At 40.6% G+C, this 21,062-nt stretch overlaps 1 protein-coding gene across 1 annotated transcript in view; it reads left to right on the forward strand.

Annotated features, from left to right (window-relative positions):
- Positions 1 to 4,061: 4,061 nt before the first annotated feature.
- LOC137879956 (E3 ubiquitin-protein ligase NEURL1-like) overlaps positions 4,062 to 21,062 on the forward strand; it is a 31,847-nt gene continuing 14,846 nt past the window's right edge. The window contains exons 1-3 of the mRNA XM_068720949.1: positions 4,062 to 4,296; positions 8,975 to 9,207; positions 10,580 to 10,901. Of these exons, the coding sequence (XP_068577050.1) occupies positions 4,263 to 4,296; positions 8,975 to 9,207; positions 10,580 to 10,901 (589 nt within the window). The 5' untranslated portion in view covers positions 4,062 to 4,262. The remainder of the gene's footprint in view (positions 4,297 to 8,974; positions 9,208 to 10,579; positions 10,902 to 21,062) is intronic.

Here is a 21,062-nt window from a genome sequence, read left to right on the forward strand (position 1 = left end):
TGATCAACAATAAATTCCAAATGTATTTATTTCCAAAAATAATATACCAAATAATCCCATCTTTGCCAGTCATATAAAATTTGCCATGAAGAAATGTCCCGTAACTTCTGCAGACACGTACCCAGTAAAGCACAGTATAACTAAAAACAGTGTTACCAATCAAATAGAGTCACTGTAAATATTTTGACGGCACTACATTCATCTTCCCTGTGGTCCTGCCACTCAGTTACCCTACATGGAAAACATTTGTCCTGACCCAGGAGTCAGTGTGTCAAGTTGTGCTGTTGGGTGCGTTTATCCATCTTGGTTACATGTCAACAGCAATTACCCTTAGTGGAAGACAAAGCAACACTGGTGTGGATGACGGGCTATACGGTGAATGATTAAAGAGATGACTAAATGTTGCACTATTTTATACAGGATACAGGACTTCTCAGGAAGTCAATTCCTAGTCCCTCCGGTCTTTAAACACATCATAATGACGATCCTTCAGTTCCACAGTCTCTGGATCACTGCACACCGCCGAATGCCAGGCCAAATAAAATCCTGACCAAGCTCATAATGCTTTTATGTTCTTCCACCCTTTGCTCAAAAACAGCTGAAGCCTCTGGACAACTGTCTATCAAAGTGAGAAAGTAAAGAAATGCAGTTGACAGTGACAGCGTTGAACGTGTGTTTGTTTGTCTGCACATTTTGCCACTAAATGAGACATGGCGAGCCTCTAACAACTGAAGTGAAAATTCTTTCTGAGAGCATACTTTGCCAATAAATACATTGGATTCTGTAATTCTAAATGAATGTTGTTTGTGACTCCCTTCAAGCTAAACCTGATGACAATCTCATGATCGATAACCTTTCCCCTGGTATCTTCCTTATGCCGCTGTTACTTTTAAATGCTATGTGACAACTGGGTTTCTCCTTTGATACATGCCTGCCGGGTGTGGTTCCTTTTCTGCTGACGCCCCCCTGGTGCGGATCATATGATGATCCTGTGTTGCTTTGTAATGTTTTGCATATGGCTGCAGGGCGAGGGGCCAAACTCTGAGTTGAATGGTGTTTTTGTTCCAACATCATCATCCCAGAAGAGAGCAAGCGTGCACACGGCTGCCTCGAACAAGGTTGTCAAGATGTCCGTGGAGGCCCCACACCAGCACACCCCACCAGGCAGCTGCTGCCTGCCAGGCGCCCATCTACGAATAATCTATTGTGGGAGGAGGTGTCAGTCTGTTCTGTCAGGGCATAAAGTGTATATTCAATTCTGAGCGAAAGGTGGAAAGCTATTGAACAAAGATCCTAGGTAATAATAATAATTCTAAAAGGTGATGAGAATATAATGGCAAGCAAATTCTGTGACTTTCATGAGTGGATCGATTACTGAAACGGCCTAATCGGCGCAAGCCCATCGGCCCCCCAACCTCTTGGGCCTGTGCCCAGAAAGTAAACATTTCTTGATAGAAAGTCAATCAAATTACTACAAGGAGAAGAAAACGACCAGGAAGAGACGCAAAAACACACAAAACGACTACAAAGAGATAAAAAATGACCACAGAAAGATACAAAACTACCACAAAGAGATGCAAACTGACAGCAAAAAGGCACAAAGTGATAAAAGAGATGCAAACTGACAGCAAAAAGGCACAAAGTGATAAAAGAGATGCCAATTTTCTAAGAAAAGATGCAAAATGAACTATAAAGAGGCGCAAAATGACACCAAAAACACGTAAAACATCCAGAAAGAGATGCAAACTGAGTGCAATATGGCACAAAGAACCAATGAGAAAGCAAAACTACTACAAGACACAAAAAGATTTCAAATGATACGTCAGTGTAAAAGTGTATGTACTAGAAAGTATCTACATATCCTTTAGAAATGTGATGACAGTATGTCATCTGGTTTGATACAATACAAGGCTGCATTCAAGGCTGCATTCAGACAAAAATACATAGCTTTTTGTGTTTTGCAATTGATTTTTTACTATTGCCAGATATTTGGCAACATTTCTCAGTGCATGATTAGTGGCATGCTGCTTTGATATTACTGTAGGTCATCTTTTATTATTTCACGGTGAACAACCCTTCTCATTGTATTACAGAACAGTCAATCAGATTTTGACAGCCCCGCGATCAGGTGGCATGTCAAACTCCGTTAAGCATGACTGTGATAGCTACGGGGTCCATGCCATAAATTCCTAAGTGTTCTGTTCACACTTTTTGCTTTGATATTTTTGGTTCATCTCAATTTCCTGTGACGAATGAAATCAGTTTGACAACTTTGCATAGACAATCACCATGTAATATGCTGCATAGACCCCCCCACCCCCGACCCCAAACCCACCAACCCAGTCGTATGGCTTAACCCTCGTTGCAAATTGCTTACAGACAGTCAAGTAAACCGCAATCAGTTTGTATAAACAACATGAGAATATAGCTCATGCTACCGAGCCAATACAGTGTCTCACAGGCCTGGCTGCTGACACACGTTATGTAAACACTAAAGCGACAAGGCAGATCCTAAGAGGTGCCCGATGGGAACGAGGGCCATCGAGCCAACTCTGAACCTCTGGAGCCCGAACAAGTTGCTCCTTTACTTTAAAAGAAAAGAGGAAGTACATCTGTTTTAGAGGTAAATTCATTTGATTAGATTTAATTTAACCAACCTCTAAAATTTTATCTTCTCAAATGTTGCACATCAGGTAAAGCATAGCTTCTCAAGCTGCGGCCCGTGGGCCATTGGTGGTCCTCAGAAACATGTTGTGCGGCCCATTAACGTGACATAAAAATGCGTGCATTATATTTTCAGCATCCGTGAACCATTTCAATACCTCCCCTTCTTAATAGCCTCTGCAAATATCTGCAAAGAGGTGGATTCGGTGCATTCTGTCATCTCAATGTTAAATAAACACCCATCTTTCAGCCAGGGGACCGCTGGTCATTCCCCATGTTAGACAAATATTTGTCACTTTACTTGCATACTTCAGTGACGGCACTTCTGTAGTTTTGTTACCTAAACTTTACTAAGTATGTCACAATTCTTTCCTCAACCTAACAAGTAGTTTTGTTGCTTAAACCTGAGTTGTTTCCTGTGAAGACGGACGTTTATTTTGAAAAGACTGTTTGCATGTAATTTCACACGTTTTGCTGGCTTTTGTAGAAAAAAGCATGAAAAATGAGGAGCAACTTTTTGTAAGATATCATACAAATTGTTGCATGAGGATACATTGTATATTTCATTTTATTTGTGCATTATCCCTCAATAATTTACTAGATCACTAAATTGGCACTCAAAGAAACCCCGGATGTAAAGAGATATAAATATAAATTTGACAGTCTCCACAACTTCACCGCCAAGACAAGTCATACAATCTATCAGCATTTAAATTCAAATCCTAAAACACTGTGTTGAGTAAAGATACGGGTTGTAGATAAACATAAACCAGCAAAGCCTTAAACCTTCAGTGAGTTGGAATAAACATCCAGCAGTGGGACATCTCTGTATTATTATCGGCCAGCTTCCAGATGGGTCCTTGAAAACTGTTTCAGTGGGTTTCTGCAAAAATAAATATACATTTTAGAATATTTTCCTTCCCTGCACTTTTGTCTTCCCATCCACTGACTACTGACAACATCTCAGTTTCACTGTAATGTAAACAAAGACAAACATTACCCTGTATTTTGAAAGTGAAAGTAGGGGGGGGGGGGCAGCAAATAGGTTAGTCCTCTCAACAGGTGTGTGTAGGGGGGGGCACCAAAACCTGTCTTATGGAGACAGGAAAAACTACAGGAGTTGTGGAAAGACAGGACATTCTTGGTTGGTGACTGCAAACATAAAGGCAGAACAACCATCATCTCGTGAGTCTCTACAGAGGTCTAACATATATGTAAGGGGAAGATAAGTCCTCTGGGAGTCCTCTTAATAATGATAGCGTGTCATTGCTTGTAGACGATCAAGAGATGTCCCCTCTTTGGTAGTTACAGCGTTAATAGTCCCGGGAAGCCCCACCTCCACCACCTTGTATGTTAATTTCAGCGTGATCTCTGCACGGAGTGGAGCGAGCCGCAGAGCGCCCGATCTGCTGCCTGCTGCTTCATGTCGACGAGGCTTTGGACGCACACAACCTGCCGCTGAGTGACCGTCGGGACTTTTTACGCGAACGCCCTCGTGTCCGTGTAATGTCGCCGCTGAGGACGCACAGCTGAATGTGAATACTGTGGATCCCGCCGGTAGTTAAAGAGAGGAAGGTGAACGCACCTTGCATCCAGCCATGGGAGGTCAGATCACCAGGAATACCTTCTACGGTAAGCACATCTGGCATCACGGCTATTGATTATTTATTACTAATGAAGCAAGTGATTGTATTATTAGGAGACGATGTAATCGAGTTGGAAGCGTGCTTGTACAGCCTCAAGCCTGTCTGCACGAAAAGTGTAGGCGTCCTGGTTGACTAAAATAACTGAGAAGTGGAAGAAGCCAAGTTGTCCACCTTCTGTAAGTCACGACTGGCTTTGAATAAGAGGGAGGAAATGACAAATTGATAACACTGTATATTATCATGTTATGTAAACATCTCAGACATGCATGTTTCTCAACAGTGTTCTTCTAGTGAATCTGGCTTACAGTGCAATTAAAAGAGGTCAGAAGGGATAAAGTGAACCAAGTTGGTTCATAACTTTCCCACATGGTTTGTTTGTTTAAAAGTGACACACTCACAGGCTTCCTGAATGCCTCCATGTTGGTAAACTGTGTCACAGCTTTATGCCCTTTTATCTTTCTCCTCACTTGGCTATCATGCATCATGTATCAAACAGGTGCATTGGACGTTTTTATTTATCTATTTTCACATTTCAGACATTACATTTTATTGCAGACACTCTCTAGCTATCTAGCTAATAGGGTTTTATTTCCTGAGTTACTCATTAGTTATTTGAAAAGACAATAATAGTGTATGTTGTTTTCATTTGCTTTCTATAAGTGATACATGCATTCAACATGTATACCTGAACTTATTTTCTGTAATGCAATTAAAATGTGCTGAGCACCATTGCTGTTTTATTAAGACCTCTGTATATTAATTGTTTGTTTTATATTATGACAACTCGATTGTCAGAAAATTAGCCAGCAAGTATTTTTATAATCATTTAATCAAGATGCAAAATGTTCTCTAGAACCTGCTTCTTAAATATGAGACTGCTGCTTTTCCTGAAAACGTCCTACTAGAAATCCTTGGCCCTCTGACAAGAGCTCAGTCAGGGCCCTGAACATGTCATCCCTGTCATGTTGCAGGGCCCCTGTCCAGCTCACGGGCTCATGAATCATTCAGCTCTCCCCATTTGGCAAACTGCATGATTGTATTACTGAAGTTTAGACATCAGAGTGTGACGTTGGCACAGAGGTTAAACCGTTTTACAAGAAAGGGGATTCTTTTTATGTTTTGAGTGTGTGAGTGAAGTTTTTAAATGATCATAGTGTTGAGATTACAAGTAACATTGGATTCGCTAGCTCAAAAACTGTGCTTCACTTTTGGCTTGTGTCCCCCCTAGTTTATAAAATAGCTCCAAAACAAGTAGCACTGATGGTTCATTACTTAATATTACTAGATAGTTTATACATAACAACAACAAAAAAATGTAAACACTTCCTGGTTCCATCTCCTAAAAAATATTTGTTTTCTTTGTCCTGTATGATGACAATCTTTGGGTTTCTGACGGTTGGTTGGACAAAACAAGACATTTGAAGACGTCACCTTGAGTTTTCTCGACCAAATGATCAATCCACTAATCGATAAAATAATCTCAGATAAACATATCATGAAAATAATTGTTAGTTGCAGCCCTAAACCTTACAGTACAGTAAATTACAATACATACATTGTACATACCTGTTAGCCTGGAAGATAAAAAGGGCTTTGCTTAAAGTCTCTTATATGAAACTAAAAACAAATCTCTTTAAAGTCCATGATATCAACTAACTTTCAATTGCTTCCAACAGATTTGTCCACTGAAAATGTATTTATGGACTTTTTTCCAGATGCTCCAAACTTTGTCCACCGTTATAATACTCACACACAATTCTGCCTGTGAAGAAAACAGTCAACTGGGGAGACTATCAGGCGGACGTGTTTTCTATTTTAGAGTATAATTCATAACATGTCATCAGATGAAAAATTAACAGCATTGTAAAAGTAACAGGACTGATACACAGCGATACATACGGGAAGAAAACATTACAACTGTTGTATAAGAATCATTATACTGAAACCACACAAGCTATGACATATTTGCAATAGCTAAAAACATATACATGCCCTTTGGCTCTGTCGGATGGTTCCTGTGAGCGCTTGTGTTGTGAGAGAGGGCCACCGAGCCGCCATACGAACGACACACCACTTTAGGGCCTCTGCTGGGGCTCCTTAGTGAGACCGAGCCCGGGGATAAAACACAGAGTAAGAGCGTAAGAGGCCAGGTGACATTGGCCAGGGCCACTCTTTGTCTCTGCAATGTTTGTCCTATCCAATTAATGACAGCAAAGGCAGTCAGGTTGTGTGTGGTGGTGCATTAAGTAACATTATCCTTCCTTAAGTTGCTCATCTGACATTCATCATGGCGCCTCTCTTTTATCATGACAGGGCTCTGGTCACTGTTTACCCCGATGTCTCCGTCAGGTTGCATGACTTTTTAAACACACTTTAACAGCCACTGTATCATCAGCACTTTTGGTTCTAACCAGCTGTGATTTACATTAAATCAAATGTGCTATTTCTATTGTTTAATTTATTTACTTATCCAACTTCATCCATAGTTAATAAAGTCCTCTGTGTGCTCTGAATGCTGTAAACCCAAGATGCCTGGGATGTAAATTAGAAAACAGACTGGAGAATTCAATTTCAAAGCAGCAGAAATTATATAAATGTAGTGAAAAAGAAAGATGTTATTGGAAAACACCAGGCCTGTGAGGTGTAGCTCATGTTGTCAGACTTTACAGGAAATGCCCTATCCAGTCTTGGGCCTGGTCGTTAATGGAGTACAATACAGTCCTGTTTTGTTTTCCAGAAGACATCACGTCTGACATGACATCATGGATGCAATATGGTTGAAGGATTTGTTATGACTTCATTTAAGACCATTGTTGTGCACAGAGCACAATTCAACATTGTTCTACGGCGACAAGAGCATGCGAAGAGCTTAACAAATACACTGCACTGAGCCCAGAACACTTGGCAGAGCCTCTGTGATTGTGATGTGAAGGGAAAGACTCCTAGTTCCTAGTTTAACCTCCACAAATTAGAGGCTTTAACATCCAATAGTGTCGTTATATCAGAGCTGGTCTCAGAAGTCACATGATTAGTCACTGCCAATCCTGACGGTGTTGATTGATTTGTCTCCAGGGTACAATATAAACCTCTTGACCCGCCAAGGACACTCAAAGGAAAGCAAGAATAGTCGTCTTTCAGCAGTGTCTCATATAGTCTACTTTTCTCACGAACAAACACAGCAGCTCCTCCACAGTCTTCCAAATTTAGGTGTGAAAATACAAACAGTTCTCAAGGACGAAGAAGTGTTAATGAGGCCTGAATTATTTATTTGGATTTCAATCTTGGTACATCGGCTTTAAATGGCATTGTAGAGAGGACTTAAATATTGTAGTACAGAAAACTGTATCAAATCGCTTGATGAGATTATATTTGACCATGTCATCCATCAAGTCTGAATAATCCTGCCTTGCATTTAATGAGATCCCAATGTCTGTGAGAAACAACACCACAGTGACCTTGGTTTTTGGCTTTGAAGAGATCTGTGAAAATACAAATAGGGAGAGTTGGTCCTTATGAAAGGGAGTGAGTGTGAAAACAGGCTCATGATGACATTGAGCAAACTCTTCATTCTAAAACCCAAGAAGATGTTTTGCTCTCTTATGAGGTTGCTGTAAGTGGGATCAGTCATGATTCTCACATTTTCACACGGGAAAAGCTCTGCAGCACGTTATGAGTCAAATGTTCCCATTTGAGTCAGCTCTTATTTAGCTACTTTCTGGCTGAGAAGAACACGATAAATGTCCCAAAACCACCATTAGAAATCGAGATTTTTTTTTTTTCTTTTCCCATTCTGATAAGGCAGGTAGTGTGTACTTGACCCGCTGGCAAAAATACTGTGATTAATATGCACCCTTTAAAACATGAGCCACAACTGGAAATAACATGTAACAGCCATGCCTCGCTATTTTAAGAGTAGCCTTGAATATACAGCCAGCTGAACATACACGCATCATGAACTCCTGTAACATCTTAAAGCTTGCTTTCTGCAGCGATAATTCAGCTGTTGGAGAAGAAGTTTGACCACCTTACATGTTAGCTAATCTTTTTTGTTTTCTTTATCCTACATTTCCTCCTCACTACTGATTGTTGTACAAATGTGTTCCAGCATGGTGATGTATATTATTCTGCTTATTCTTTATAAGAATAAGCAGAATAACAAAGAGTTCTTGGTGTTAATGCAGATGACCATTTACTGAAATTAAAGCATTTTGTATGATTGTCTCACGGCTACATTGTTCTCCTTAATTGCAAAACCAAGGACACTTTTGCATGTAATTTACCTTGCACATTGTTCTTTCATGTCTACAGTACAGTAGATGTGTGGTTGCACTGTGCTACCTTGAGAAGCTGAAAACAGAGCCCGAGTAGATTATTTGAATTCATTTTTACTTAATTGGATGTTACAGGAACAGATGAGATATGTGAGAGTAAATTACATGTGACAGCAGGTCACAACCAGTAGTCCACCTGCCAATGTTTGAATATAGTATATAAAATGAAGCCTGTGGTGGTGCAGACTGTGTAATCTAATAGTCTAATCTAATCTAAAATCTGGGTATTTTACTGTAAATTGTGCCCCAAGAAGAATTTATTCTGTCATGTATTTTCTTCTCCCCACCTGCGGGCCAGACTAAGCAAGCAACCACTTTTCTTTCCCCACACAGATTCTCTGAATGGGCCGTTTCCCGCCACATCGCACCGATGCCACCACAAGCCCAAGCGCTGCCTGCCCATCCAGCAGTGTGGAAGTTTCCCGCTCCTCTTCCATCCCAGCACTAAGGGCTCGCAGATCGTCATGGACATGTCCCAGAGGACCGTCAAGAGACAGGCCAGCTTCTGTAACGCCATCACCTTCAGCAACAGACCTATCGCTGTGTATGAACAAGTTCGACTGAAGGTAAAACTATAGCTGTGTCCGAGTTGCAAATAATAGTATATTTTCAGTCTGACCATGTTTTGAGAATACAAGCTGTACACGGTGGAAAAATGACAATAGGAGGTCAACTGAAAGATCCCAGCATGTGTAACTATATACAAATTGGGAGTGGGACATTGATAGAAACTATTGTGACATAACGCAAAATGCAAATGTAGGAAGTTCTTATAATAGAAACAAATGCAACGGCTATGATGAGACCTCAGAATATGAAGAATAAACTGAAAAACTATATATTTTTTTTCTTTTAAATGTCAGGCCTGTTTTACCAAATTTCAACATGAAAGCTGCAATTTGTAGCTCTAATCAAAACAAAAGCAAACATTTCTTAAGCAACAGTAATTTGTGAAACATGATGCTGCCATCATGTGAAACGACCCAGAGGATTACAACACGACCAGCATTAGTCATCCTGATGGCTTCCATCATTTTATTGTAAAAAACGTTACTTTACAAAACCATACAGTGCACCAATTTCTTGTAAAGGTTATTACTCCCAAGATGTTGCACAATCAACATAAGTACATACTGTATTTTGTAATAGTATTTACAGTAGACTGGTGACAAATTAGGACACTAATTGTGACTGTGATAAGCAGGTTCAAATCCTTTCTCTCTCATTCACTCTTTCACGTCCTCATCAGCATGCTTTAATTTTTCTACTCTCTCTCTCTCTCTCTCTCTCTCTCTCTTTCTCTCTCTCTCTCTCTCTCTCTCTCTCTCTCTCTCTCTCTCTTCATCCCCCATCTTTGCTCTCCTCTGTTTTGTATTTGTGTCTTTTCTCTGCTCTTGTGTGGGCCAAAGCAGCAGCAGCTTAGAACAAGTTTCCACTTCACCTATCGGGCCATCTATGTCTCGAAAGTGAGAGAGCAGGGCAAGCATTGCCATGTGAGGAACACTGTTATCTGGCACAGTAAATGCAAAGTAAATAGAGGCTCAAAATAAGACAAAAATCGTTTGCAGGTGATAAACATACCAAGATAGCTAGTCTTAGTTTGATTCAAATTGATTTTTAGCTAACAGCTTGGCACTATGGATGGCTATGTTGGTCTGTGTGTTGTCTAAACTGAAATATCTCAGGATTATCTAGAAACTATTGGATGAATTGCCATGAAATATGGTACAGACATTGAAGTCCCCTTCAGGATGAAATGTAGAAACTTTGGTTTAATATAGCGCCATCAGGTAAAAATTTGCTGATTTTAGCATTTAGCTCAAAGTAGTGCAGTGGCAAAATTCCGCCTCACAGAGCCTCTAGCACGGCTGTCTTTTCATCTTGTGTTTTACACAACAAAAAGTACATTTTCATGAATCAAAAATATGTATTCTCCAGATCACTAAAAAGCAGTGCTGCTGGAGTGGTGCTCTGCGTCTTGGTTTTACATCCAAAGACCCATCAAGGATCAACCCAGACACTTTGCCAAAGTACGCCTGCCCCGACCTGGTTTCACAGAGCGGCTTCTGGGCAAAAGCCCTACCGGAGGAGCTCTCCAACGAGGGAAACGTCATCTCCTTCTGGGTGGACAAGAAGGGCCGGGTGTTTTACCGCATCAACGACTTCAGCCCAATGCTGTTCTTCAGCGGGGTGCATGTCTCTGAACCGCTGTGGGCTCTCATAGACATCTACGGCCTCACAAGGGGGGTCCAGCTGCTAGGTGAGTCATACATACAAAACCAGGTCCTTTCCAGGAAATATTTACTCTGTTAGAATTGCTAGCACTAGTATTTGGGGGTTTTTTTGTTGAGAGAGAGAGAGAGAGAGAGAGAGAGAGAGAGAGAGAGAGAGAGAGAGAGAGAGAGAGAGAGAGATCTTTATCTATGCTTGCTGTCTGTCAGTCCAGACTAATATCTCAATGAGTTTTAAGGATTTCGAAGAAATTTGGTACCAACGTGCATGGTCTCCAGAAGATGAATCTCATTGACTTTGGTGGTCCTCTGAATTACAATTTGCCCAATGCTTATATATCTATATCTGCAAAAACTCTTGACATTCCCATCAGCATCAGCTGTACTTTGTGTTTAGTGCTAAAATGTGATGCACGCTAAGCTACAATAGTAAACACTATATAAAAATGTTACAGCATTAAACATCAGCATGTTTGCATGCTGATATTTGCATTTAGCTCAAAGCATGGTATAGTCTCACAGACCTCACAGAGGCTTGTTACTATAATGCCTCACCACTAGAAACCTTTCTGCATCTAATGTTTTTTCATTGTGAGTGGTTAAAAGGTGATGTTACATACAGCTGCTCCACTTTCCCCACTCTCACCAAATAGCTCAGTGGAAAAAGATGGTGAAAGATTAGGTAGATTGTATAGTTACCATGGTCATTAGTATCAAAGACATTTCCCTGGAGGGGGAATTTCAAAATGTCTGAAGTCTGCTCTAACAAGTTCTACGTGCTGTTTAAAGGGTCATTACATCAAAGAAATTAGGAGCAAACAGGTCCTCCACAATTATTAACAGCAGTTTTTCGCCGCACTGAAGTTTGTTTGGATTGTACACTGAGATGCATTTATGAAACACATCATGCATCAAAAACAGCTGTCTCCATTTTGGAAAACAATATAAAACTATGCAAAATAGATAAATGGGGATCCTTGTGGACGCCTCAGTACTTATTTATAACCATTTCCAAGAATTGCGCAGCCTCTCTCCAAAGAATAGAGGCTGTCAGCACTATTAATAAAAATAGAGGAGGCTCCCATATTGTGTAGATAGTGCCATTTAACCTCATTTCTCCCCGTGTGGTTGACAGCGAGAACCATGCTATCTCGTGATGGGCTGTTTGGTATCCAGCACCAGAGTGCCACTATCTGGGGTTCACTGGCCTTGTGGTGCTGATCAGCACACAGCTCTTGTTGAAGAACAAGAGGAGTGTGTTGGTCATCCCAAGAGGACGCACAAACAGGAGGGATGATGTCAGGGAATGACATATCTGGGGTGATTTTTTCCAAGCAGTCAAACCAGAGGAATGCCTCACTCTGTGGATCCATTTTACAATTAAAATGAAGATATCCCTTAATGTTTAGTCGTAGGTCATGTAATCTGTGCCTGTGAATGAGGCTGGCAGCCCTAAATCCCATTGTTTCTGCTCTGGTTTTCCCACATCGATCACCTTCATCCCCACATTGATGGCTTAAACCGAAAAGCCTCGGCCCTCAGTCAAGCTCAAGGATCACTTGGCTATCAGCTTTCCTCTATAGCCCGAGAGCTTCACTCCTGGAGAGCGTGGTATATCTCAAAGGCCCAGTATTGTCTCGGCAGTTGGCTGAAGTTCAGCAAACACTTAGTCTCTGAAATATGGGCGGACACATCAAAGTCTGGTGTTGCGAACTGGGACATTTGCATATTTTCCTTCAACAGAAGGGTGCATTTAGTTTCTTAATGATGCTTACACTTGGGTCTGGTATTAATGCTGCACCAGCTGATAGATTGAGCCAAATTTCACCTGTTCTGGGCTTGTTATCACACAATCTGACCAGGTGGGAGTTACAGATCTGCTGCAGTTGTTTTCTTTTACAGGAGACAAATGGAGCGTGGAGCTGTGAATGAGCTCTGTGGAGTGTAGAGAATGGCTTGGTGAGGTGACCTTGATTTGGCTTTTGAGATAAATGTGCTAGACAGTAAAAATATGAGAGAAAATAAGTTGAGATAGACTTGTTGACTTAAGTGATATAGATTGCTGTGTCAGCTAGATAATGTGTTTCAAGAGCTTACGGTTTCTTAAAGGGGCACTCCACCAATTGTACACATGCGGATCAGTCACAAAGAGTAGCACTCAGTCTGTGAGACAGTTGTATAATGTCTTCTGTGGCTCTGAAGGGACATTTTTAAAAGGTGTACTCCATCGATTTTGGAATGCAGCTTGGGCTGACACCTTCTGGTCGGTTGGTCGACTGGTTGGACCTTGGAGGTATTACATTCATGAGGTGAAAAACTGTTTCACAATCCATTATTTTCAGGGGCCGAGGGACGTGTGTGCATGAGAGAGAGAGAGATATCATGTCTTTAGTGAAGGGTTATTTGTTTTCTCCTATCTAACAACAAAGAAAACTGTTAGGAACGATCCTTCTACTCATCTGTATCTGTTCTCGGACTGCAGTGCTCCCTTGGTGAGCTCGTCTCTGTCCTTGTCTCAGTCCTCAGTTCTGACAGTTGATAATTTGAAGATTTTCTTTGGTTGAGTACAGCCCTAACAGCAGCCATATATAACATTGTTGAACTCACAATGGACCGTTTGTAGTAAAAATAACTACAGATTTAATCTTTTTTTTCTCACATTTTTCTTCCTTGTCAAAAACTGGCACCTACATTACCCCACAATGCAGCTTGAAAGAGATTTGGATGCGTTGTGCTAGCAGGAGCTAATGTAGGATCAAGCCGCTAGCTTCCTAGCAGAGATGATGAGCGGGCTACAGTGGTCTGGTAACTTCACTTTTCTCTAACTCAACACTCTCAGATTTTTTTCATTTTCAAACTGATGATGACTCAAGTGACATCACTTGAGGCGATTTATAAGATTTATATTTTGACCCTGGGCTTGAGATTTCATATTCCGCATTAAAGGCTGCGTTGCAAACTGAGATGTGGGGTTTGAAAGATATGGGCATTTACCATTAAGGAAAGATGGTATTGCATTGCATTATGGGAATTGTAGGATTCAAAGTTCTGGAGTGTGACTCAAACTAGGGACTAAAAGTCAGGATATCACGATATCTGCTGCTCCGAATTCAACCTTTCTGTTGTTAATCTGTCTTTTGTGAGACCCCTAACTTTTTGAGAGTCCTTCTTTGAGGTATATATGAGTAGTGATAACAGATCTCCAATTCCCTAAACATTTAAACATTGTTTCTCTCAGCTGAACCATTCTTGTGATGTGACCTCATTCCCCAGCTGACACAACCATCAGCTCAGAGCAATCAGCCTTCACTCTCGCTTATTTTAAGACCCACGTACTGAGCATAACTTTATCTGATCACATCCTTTCTGCGAATAGCTTCCTGATCTTAAATATTCCATTGATTAATTATGAAAGCGCTCACATGTCAGCACATATTACCGCATGTGTCACACTTTTTCTGCGAGCCGCCACCTGAGTATAAACGTCTACTGAAGCCTGTGTTACAGGCACAATGCGTCATTGCTTTTCTGATCAAATCTTTTAGTGGTTTGATTATTTTGCTTCAACTAATTGTTTTTATGATCCTTCCTGGGGGGAATATTTCTATGAAATTCATTCTGAACTGATGATAAAAATAAACTATTTCTGTTGATTTTTTTCATTCAATAGCAATGACCTACTATGAAAGTGATCCAATTTAGCAGGGTTACAGTCAGAAGTTTGTTGTGGTTTTGATCCTGCGGATAATATGCATCAAACACCGTTTGTGTCTGTGTGATCTTTTACATCCTTACACACTCTATTAAGGAATTCATCACAGCTGCTATCCATCGTTGCCTTTTCTGTTCCCTCAGTGCAACCTGCTGCCAAACAGCTTTCCTGCCATCAGGTCTCATTCTGATTTTGAAGGATCTTTTTTAGAGCGGTGTTGTTTCCTCTCTAAGCTTTTATCAAGGGAGTGCAGTTCAGTAGCTAGCCACCCATGCAAGGAGTCAAAGGTGATCCTGAGATCAGTGAGACAGCTTGAAAGCTGAGATGGTGTTGCGTAAGAGAGAAAGCTAAATTAATCTGCTGAAATCAAACTGAGCCTCAGGGCTTGTGCAGACCAACAATGCTGCCCATGAAATTTAAGAAAGATCTGTTACATCACCACACTTGTCCTACTCACGCAGCTATCAATAAAGACTGAAGTGCCTTGCTTGGGTTTTGTACAGAACGGCCTGTGCTAAGCTGAGACACATTAGGGCTTAGAGGGGGTGACAAAAGGTTTCCTCAAGTGTATAATATGTCTCAAGCAACATAACTGCTTTCAAAGCACAATTTGTCAGCTGTATTTTTTACAAATGTCTCTAATTGCTATATTTTTCCGAGCAGTTCTATAAAAAAATCGGGCTTTAGATACAACTTTTTGAAACAAATATACCATTTCCAAACAGATTTATTTTAAAATGTAAAGTTTTCTTTTTTTGTCAACTTTTCAAGTTTGTTGTAGAAGCTCCAGAAATCAGGTCACAAATAACTTGCAAGAGTTTTCAGTTTCATTTCCCTGAAGCGAGACACATATGGGAATGCTATACCTTTCTCCAGTCAAAGTAACGGTGCTTCCTTTACACATGTCTTAACACAATGTGTTTGTTTATGGGACGACTCCCGAGAGACCACAGCATCCACCGTTTTGTACAGGTATGATGGATTCCTTCCAAGGTAGATAAGCGGAGCGAGTCAACGGCATCCTTTGATGGATGCAAGATGCTCTACTGGGGGTTTGTTTACTAGAGGTAGATGAGTCACTTAATCACTGACAGACTGGTAGTGATCCGTGAGACCGGCGTCAGCTAACATCATCTGCAACCTGTCTCCCTAGTCATTAGAGAAGAATCCAAAATGGCTGCCAGACTGTCAAGAGGCTGCATGCATCTCAGGTGATTAAGAGGAAGGTGCTGACATCAATCATGTCTGTACATGGCATTGCAATGCATTAAGCCTGTAGAGCATCATGCTGGGGAAAACCTGCCGCTGTATGCCTGTCATGCTTACTAACATCCTGAGAGACATCACTAATGTTTCCACCTCGGGGGACAGAGGGAGCGGTTTTGAAAGAGGGACCTGGTGTTTTTTAAAATACAGTTTGCATAGATGTAGATTCTGAGCCGTGTGAGTGACGTGGCTCTGTGGATGGGAATGAAATTCGGTTTTTGTCAATAGAAGTACGATGGTTGTCCATTCAATTTTGCCATTCATGATCTCCAGAGAATGAATCTCTATGATTTTGTGGTTCACTGACTTTTCATCTGGCGCCACCAGCAGGTTTGATTTTTAACTTAGTTAACTTAAATATCTCTACTGGATACATTCATAGTTCTTAGATTATTACTTTTTCTATAGTGCCACCGTGTCGTTAAAATTACTCGACAATTATGTTACAAATATTAATGTCCCCCCTCATTTAGCACCATCATGCCAAAAAGCATTGCACACAGCCCTTCGACTTTTATGTGCATCTCTAGTTGAAAATCTCTTTTCAGAAAGTCGCTGGTGTTGCCGCTGTCTCTCCTTTTCAGGCAGTCCTCCGGTTGGTGCTCATAGCGAAAAAACAATGTCAAACACAATAGATGGTAGCCTAAATAGATAACAAAAATTAAAGGGATGATGCCAGTCCATCATACAATGGCGGTTACAGTGGTGATATGTTGTCATAGAAATAAAAATCCACGCACAGTGGGAGCACTTTTTTGATGAAGCGCTCCCCAGTGGCCTGCCAGCGCTTTTCTGCCGCTATAAACGCTATTTGGTCACACGCCCTCTGAAGCAGTAACCGAAGAATATTTTGCATCAATTTTCATCCTCATTATTGTTTGTCTGTCAAACGACTGATCAGTTAATCAACTTATTGTTTTATCTCAAACCAGCATACTTGCATCATCATTGCGAGCATGCATTTAGCTAAAGCAACAGCCTCTTAAAGCCAGCACGGGCGACGTCTTGTTTTAAATTTACTGGTGCACATATTTCACAGTTTTTAAACTGTTGTTATCATTTGATACTCATGTTATTTTAACAAAAATGTAAACCGTCTGTAAGCCGTTAAAGATCACTGCACGTTTCACTCATACCTGTTTTTGTCAACAGATAAAGATCTTTAAATGCTGAAAAGCTCTGTGCTGCACAAACATGTTGGGCTGTCTGAACCTGATTGTGCCATACTTTCCTTTCTTTGTGTCTATTTTGGTCCGTGTTCTCTCTGTGGGCCTAACGCTCACTCACTACAGATCTCACTTATTGTTTCACTTGTCAACGCAGATTATGTGGAGTTTCACAGGTTTTGATTTGCGGATGAAATGCTTTTAAATATAGTGGGGTCAGATAGATGCAACCTGACGCAAGCGGCCAGAAATACAATGACAGGGAAAAAAACAAGATGAGGGCTATAAAACATCAAATATAAGTAAAACTTTAAAGGCTGTGTTAAACTGTATCTGTTAAACTGTATCTTTAATCACGTTTATGACACTGAAGGTGTGGCCCCTACCTGTTTCCACTGGCCTTCATAAGAGAGCAGAGCTAAACTCGTTCGTTAATTTTGATTGATGCAGACACACGATAAGCCTAAAGGGGTTGATTACCCTGAAGTACTGCAAATGGATGTTGTAAAAATATGTTCAATTTCTGGTCGGTTGCTTACTGCAAAATACTCCAAAAACAATAAACTGGAAATTCAGCATGGTAATAACAATATGCAAAGTCATCTGTCAATTACAGTTTCCTGCCAAAGGCAAACAGCAGACATTGGGGGAAAAAGGCAGAGAGAGATGCTAAATGTCCATATTATAAACATTTAGTAATTACCTTGAGCTGAATTCTTTTGGCAGTATTGGACTCAAATCATGAATCATACTACAGCCTGTCGCTCTTTTTTTTTTTCTTCTCTCTGGCTCTCTCTGTGTGCTGATCACACCAATAAATCATATGAATACTGATCCTTTTTTCAAGGGACTGAACATTTAAATCTGATTATCGTCGCATTAAAATGTTTCAAGACTATGGACCCTGTCCCAAGTTCTCCTCTTTTGGAAGTTACTGAAGCCTGCAACTTATCTTCAGGTCAAGAGAACCAGTTCGGCCCATGTTGATACCTTTTTTGGGTAAAAATTGTGAGGTTGGAAATGATTGTGGACCAAAGCTGTGGTAACCTTGTCCATTTCTAAGTAGCCACGTCGTCCCTCTCAGCTTTCCCACCATGTTTGATGCTGAAGCTGTAACTTTGCTCCACGGCTAAGTCCTCAGTTGCTTCCCAGGGGCAGCATCACATAGCTTTACGTGCTAAATCTAACAATTTCTGTATCTAGACTACTTATTACTTTCACATTCATTTTGAAAAAAAATAAGTAGAGTGAAAATGCCAACATTCATGCTATAATCACATAATCTTTGAGTGTCTTCTTTTACAGTGCAGTATTTTAATGTTTTTTAATTTGTAATTGCTTGCAGTAGTTCCATCTTGATTGGAATCTGCAGCTGCACACTTGGCACTATATCCTGATGATAGAGATACATAATTATAGTGCATGAGTCACCTTTTTTGTACAGGATTAGCGTGTAGTATTTATACATGGGATTGAATCTGGATGCAGATAACATAACCTAAATTCCAGGGCAAAGACACTTCAGCGTAGTCCCTTGTTTATTACATATATTTATAGACTAGCATGCTTTAATACAAAGCTGCGACATGTTTGACGATATTAAAGATGTAAAGATAAACACATTGTGGAGGCAGGACTTAAGGTTTGGGAGCTGAACAAGGCTTGTGTAGTACGGACAAGAACACTGAAGAGAAGAACATCTTAAATACAAAAGTTAAAACTGATGATAGCAGTTCACCTTTCCCAAGATAATAAGCCAGCAAGAGAAAAACATTGGATGAAGGCAACCATGGTAACGGTGCCTCCGAGGCTGGTGTGAGTTAAGAGCAAAGAAAAGAAAGTGCCAAGAAATCACTTGAAAAAATAAATAATAAATAAGATATTCACAGACTCAGTGAAACATTGAAGGGAGAATTGTCTTTGCCATTGCATTTTGTTTAGCTTGTAAAACAAATACTAAAGCCAGCTTACAATGCTTACTTACAGTTTCTGGAGTTAATGCTAAAAACATCCGTAGAGCTGAGAGGAACTGCAGAGTCTACAGATAATGATCTGTGTATGGTACGAGTGAAAGCTTTCCCTTTACACAGTGATTTGTCCACTGTTCATATTAATACATTTTAAAAACTTTAAGTATAACGCACTTTCCTTTTGGTTTTAATGTTATTACTCAATCAAAATCCTGAACCTCCTTGCAGATTTTATAATAGATTTTTTAGATTTTCCTTCTAGAAGTTAAGTCATTCTGTCAGACAGTTGAAATGCGAGGCCCCGGTATGAACTAAAATGTTCTTTGGCCTAACATCTGCCAGCATGTACACATGCGGGATTTGGGTCTCTGTATTTATGTGAACTCTGTTTCAAGTGATCTCAGTGCTTGGAATTTATTTGATTTGTTGAACCAAAATAAATGCTGCTGGACAGGCCATTGTGCCTCAGCTGGGATTTAATCAACCCAGATGGAATCGAACAGATTTGCGGAGAAATCAAAATAGAAATCGTAATGGAGCCTGTCAGGTTTAGATCCTGGGAGCCGAGTTGTACAGAGGGAAGCCTTCTGAGAGGAAACTAATCACTTTCAGATGAGCAGTTTGGTCCCAGTGAAGAAGTTAATGTGTACTTTGTATTCTGTGTGTATTTATTGTGCAAATGTGTCTGTCTGTGCAGTTTTCATAGAGGGTGTTTCAACCAAAACAATGAGATGAATATATAATTGGAGAAATGTGTCTGAGATCTGATTAAAACACCAAAGACACCTCATCAACACTCAAGACATTAGGTTTAAACTTTTGGACCCTAGACCGATTTTTAGGCCCTCACCTTTTGGACCCGAAGAAAAAAAAAGATTCAAAGCAGGGCTGTGTGGAAGTGCATGTTGTTTTATGCATGCCCTGCAGAGACACTTTTGCTAAGCTTAGCTGGAAACACTGTGCCCTTGTGACATCCCTGAAGTGCTGAGCGTCGTTTTTCACTGCAGCCATTTGTCACCTTTCTTTCCACGATCACAATCCAAAACTCAGACCCATCTGGCACTAAACCAAAGACTCGACTTGATCTCTCAAAAACGCCACGTATGTGGCTCCTATTGCACATGGCATCTGAGCTACTCAAACTATTGAGCTTCACCCCGTGTATCGATATCGTAGCGCTCTCCCCTCCTGCTTCACACTCATATACTTGTGCCATTATCTTGAGTGGGATACCACTCCTTAAAAGCTCATCAATTCATATTTCCCCCTGGAGCCTGTTCTCTTTTTTTTTTTTCTCTGATAAGTGAAAGCCCTTCCCTCTCCTTTTTGGGACAGACCCCCCCCTCCCACAGCCTCCTCTCTCATGACAGATGACTTCACTCACTCATTCTAGACAGAGCCCTGGATAGGCCTCCTAGGCATGCATACTTAGGGCAAATCCCCAAATGCACACAAGCACACAATTGGTGCAGCTGACCTTGTATAGAGGTTGCAGCTTCACTAAAGCCCCCCAAAGCTTCCTAATCCTGCTCCACTGGGCCAAGGAATCAACTGAACCCTCCCTGATCTATTCAGTACCATGCCATTGTCTAACTGGGAGCCGTTCAAGACTAAAACGAGGGAAACATAAAAATGTAATTGAATTATTTTGATCAAAAACCACTTTAATGTAATAAATGCAGGCCTCTCTCTTAAATGCATTTCCAGATGAGGTGGAGCAAGGCAATTTGTGTGAGCAATGTAGCATCTTTTTAACTGCATTAAGTTAGTTGTAATCATGGCATGTTTTTCCAGTGAAACAGGTTGCCGGTTTTTCAGTTATATCAGAGACGTCCTCCTTTGCCAACATTATGTTCACTTTCCAGTAACTGGTTTTTCCGGATCGATTCTGACGGTTGCAACTTGTTTGAATAGGTAAACCTAACACAAGTAGAGGGATTTGCTGCAGGTGTATGTTTTGGTGGGGGTGTGTACTTACTTCCACAGAGCCAAGAAATTCCTCCATTATGTTTTAGCATTAAGTTTCTGATTATTTTTTCTCACAGCTGTAATGCGTAATAAAAAGCCAAAAACAAG

This window comes from Cebidichthys violaceus, unplaced genomic scaffold, assembly GCF_023349555.1.
Source record: "Cebidichthys violaceus isolate CVI_PGR_0920_01 unplaced genomic scaffold, fCebVio1.0.p SCAF_10, whole genome shotgun sequence".
Classification (NCBI taxonomy): domain Eukaryota; kingdom Metazoa; phylum Chordata; class Actinopteri; order Perciformes; family Stichaeidae; genus Cebidichthys; species Cebidichthys violaceus.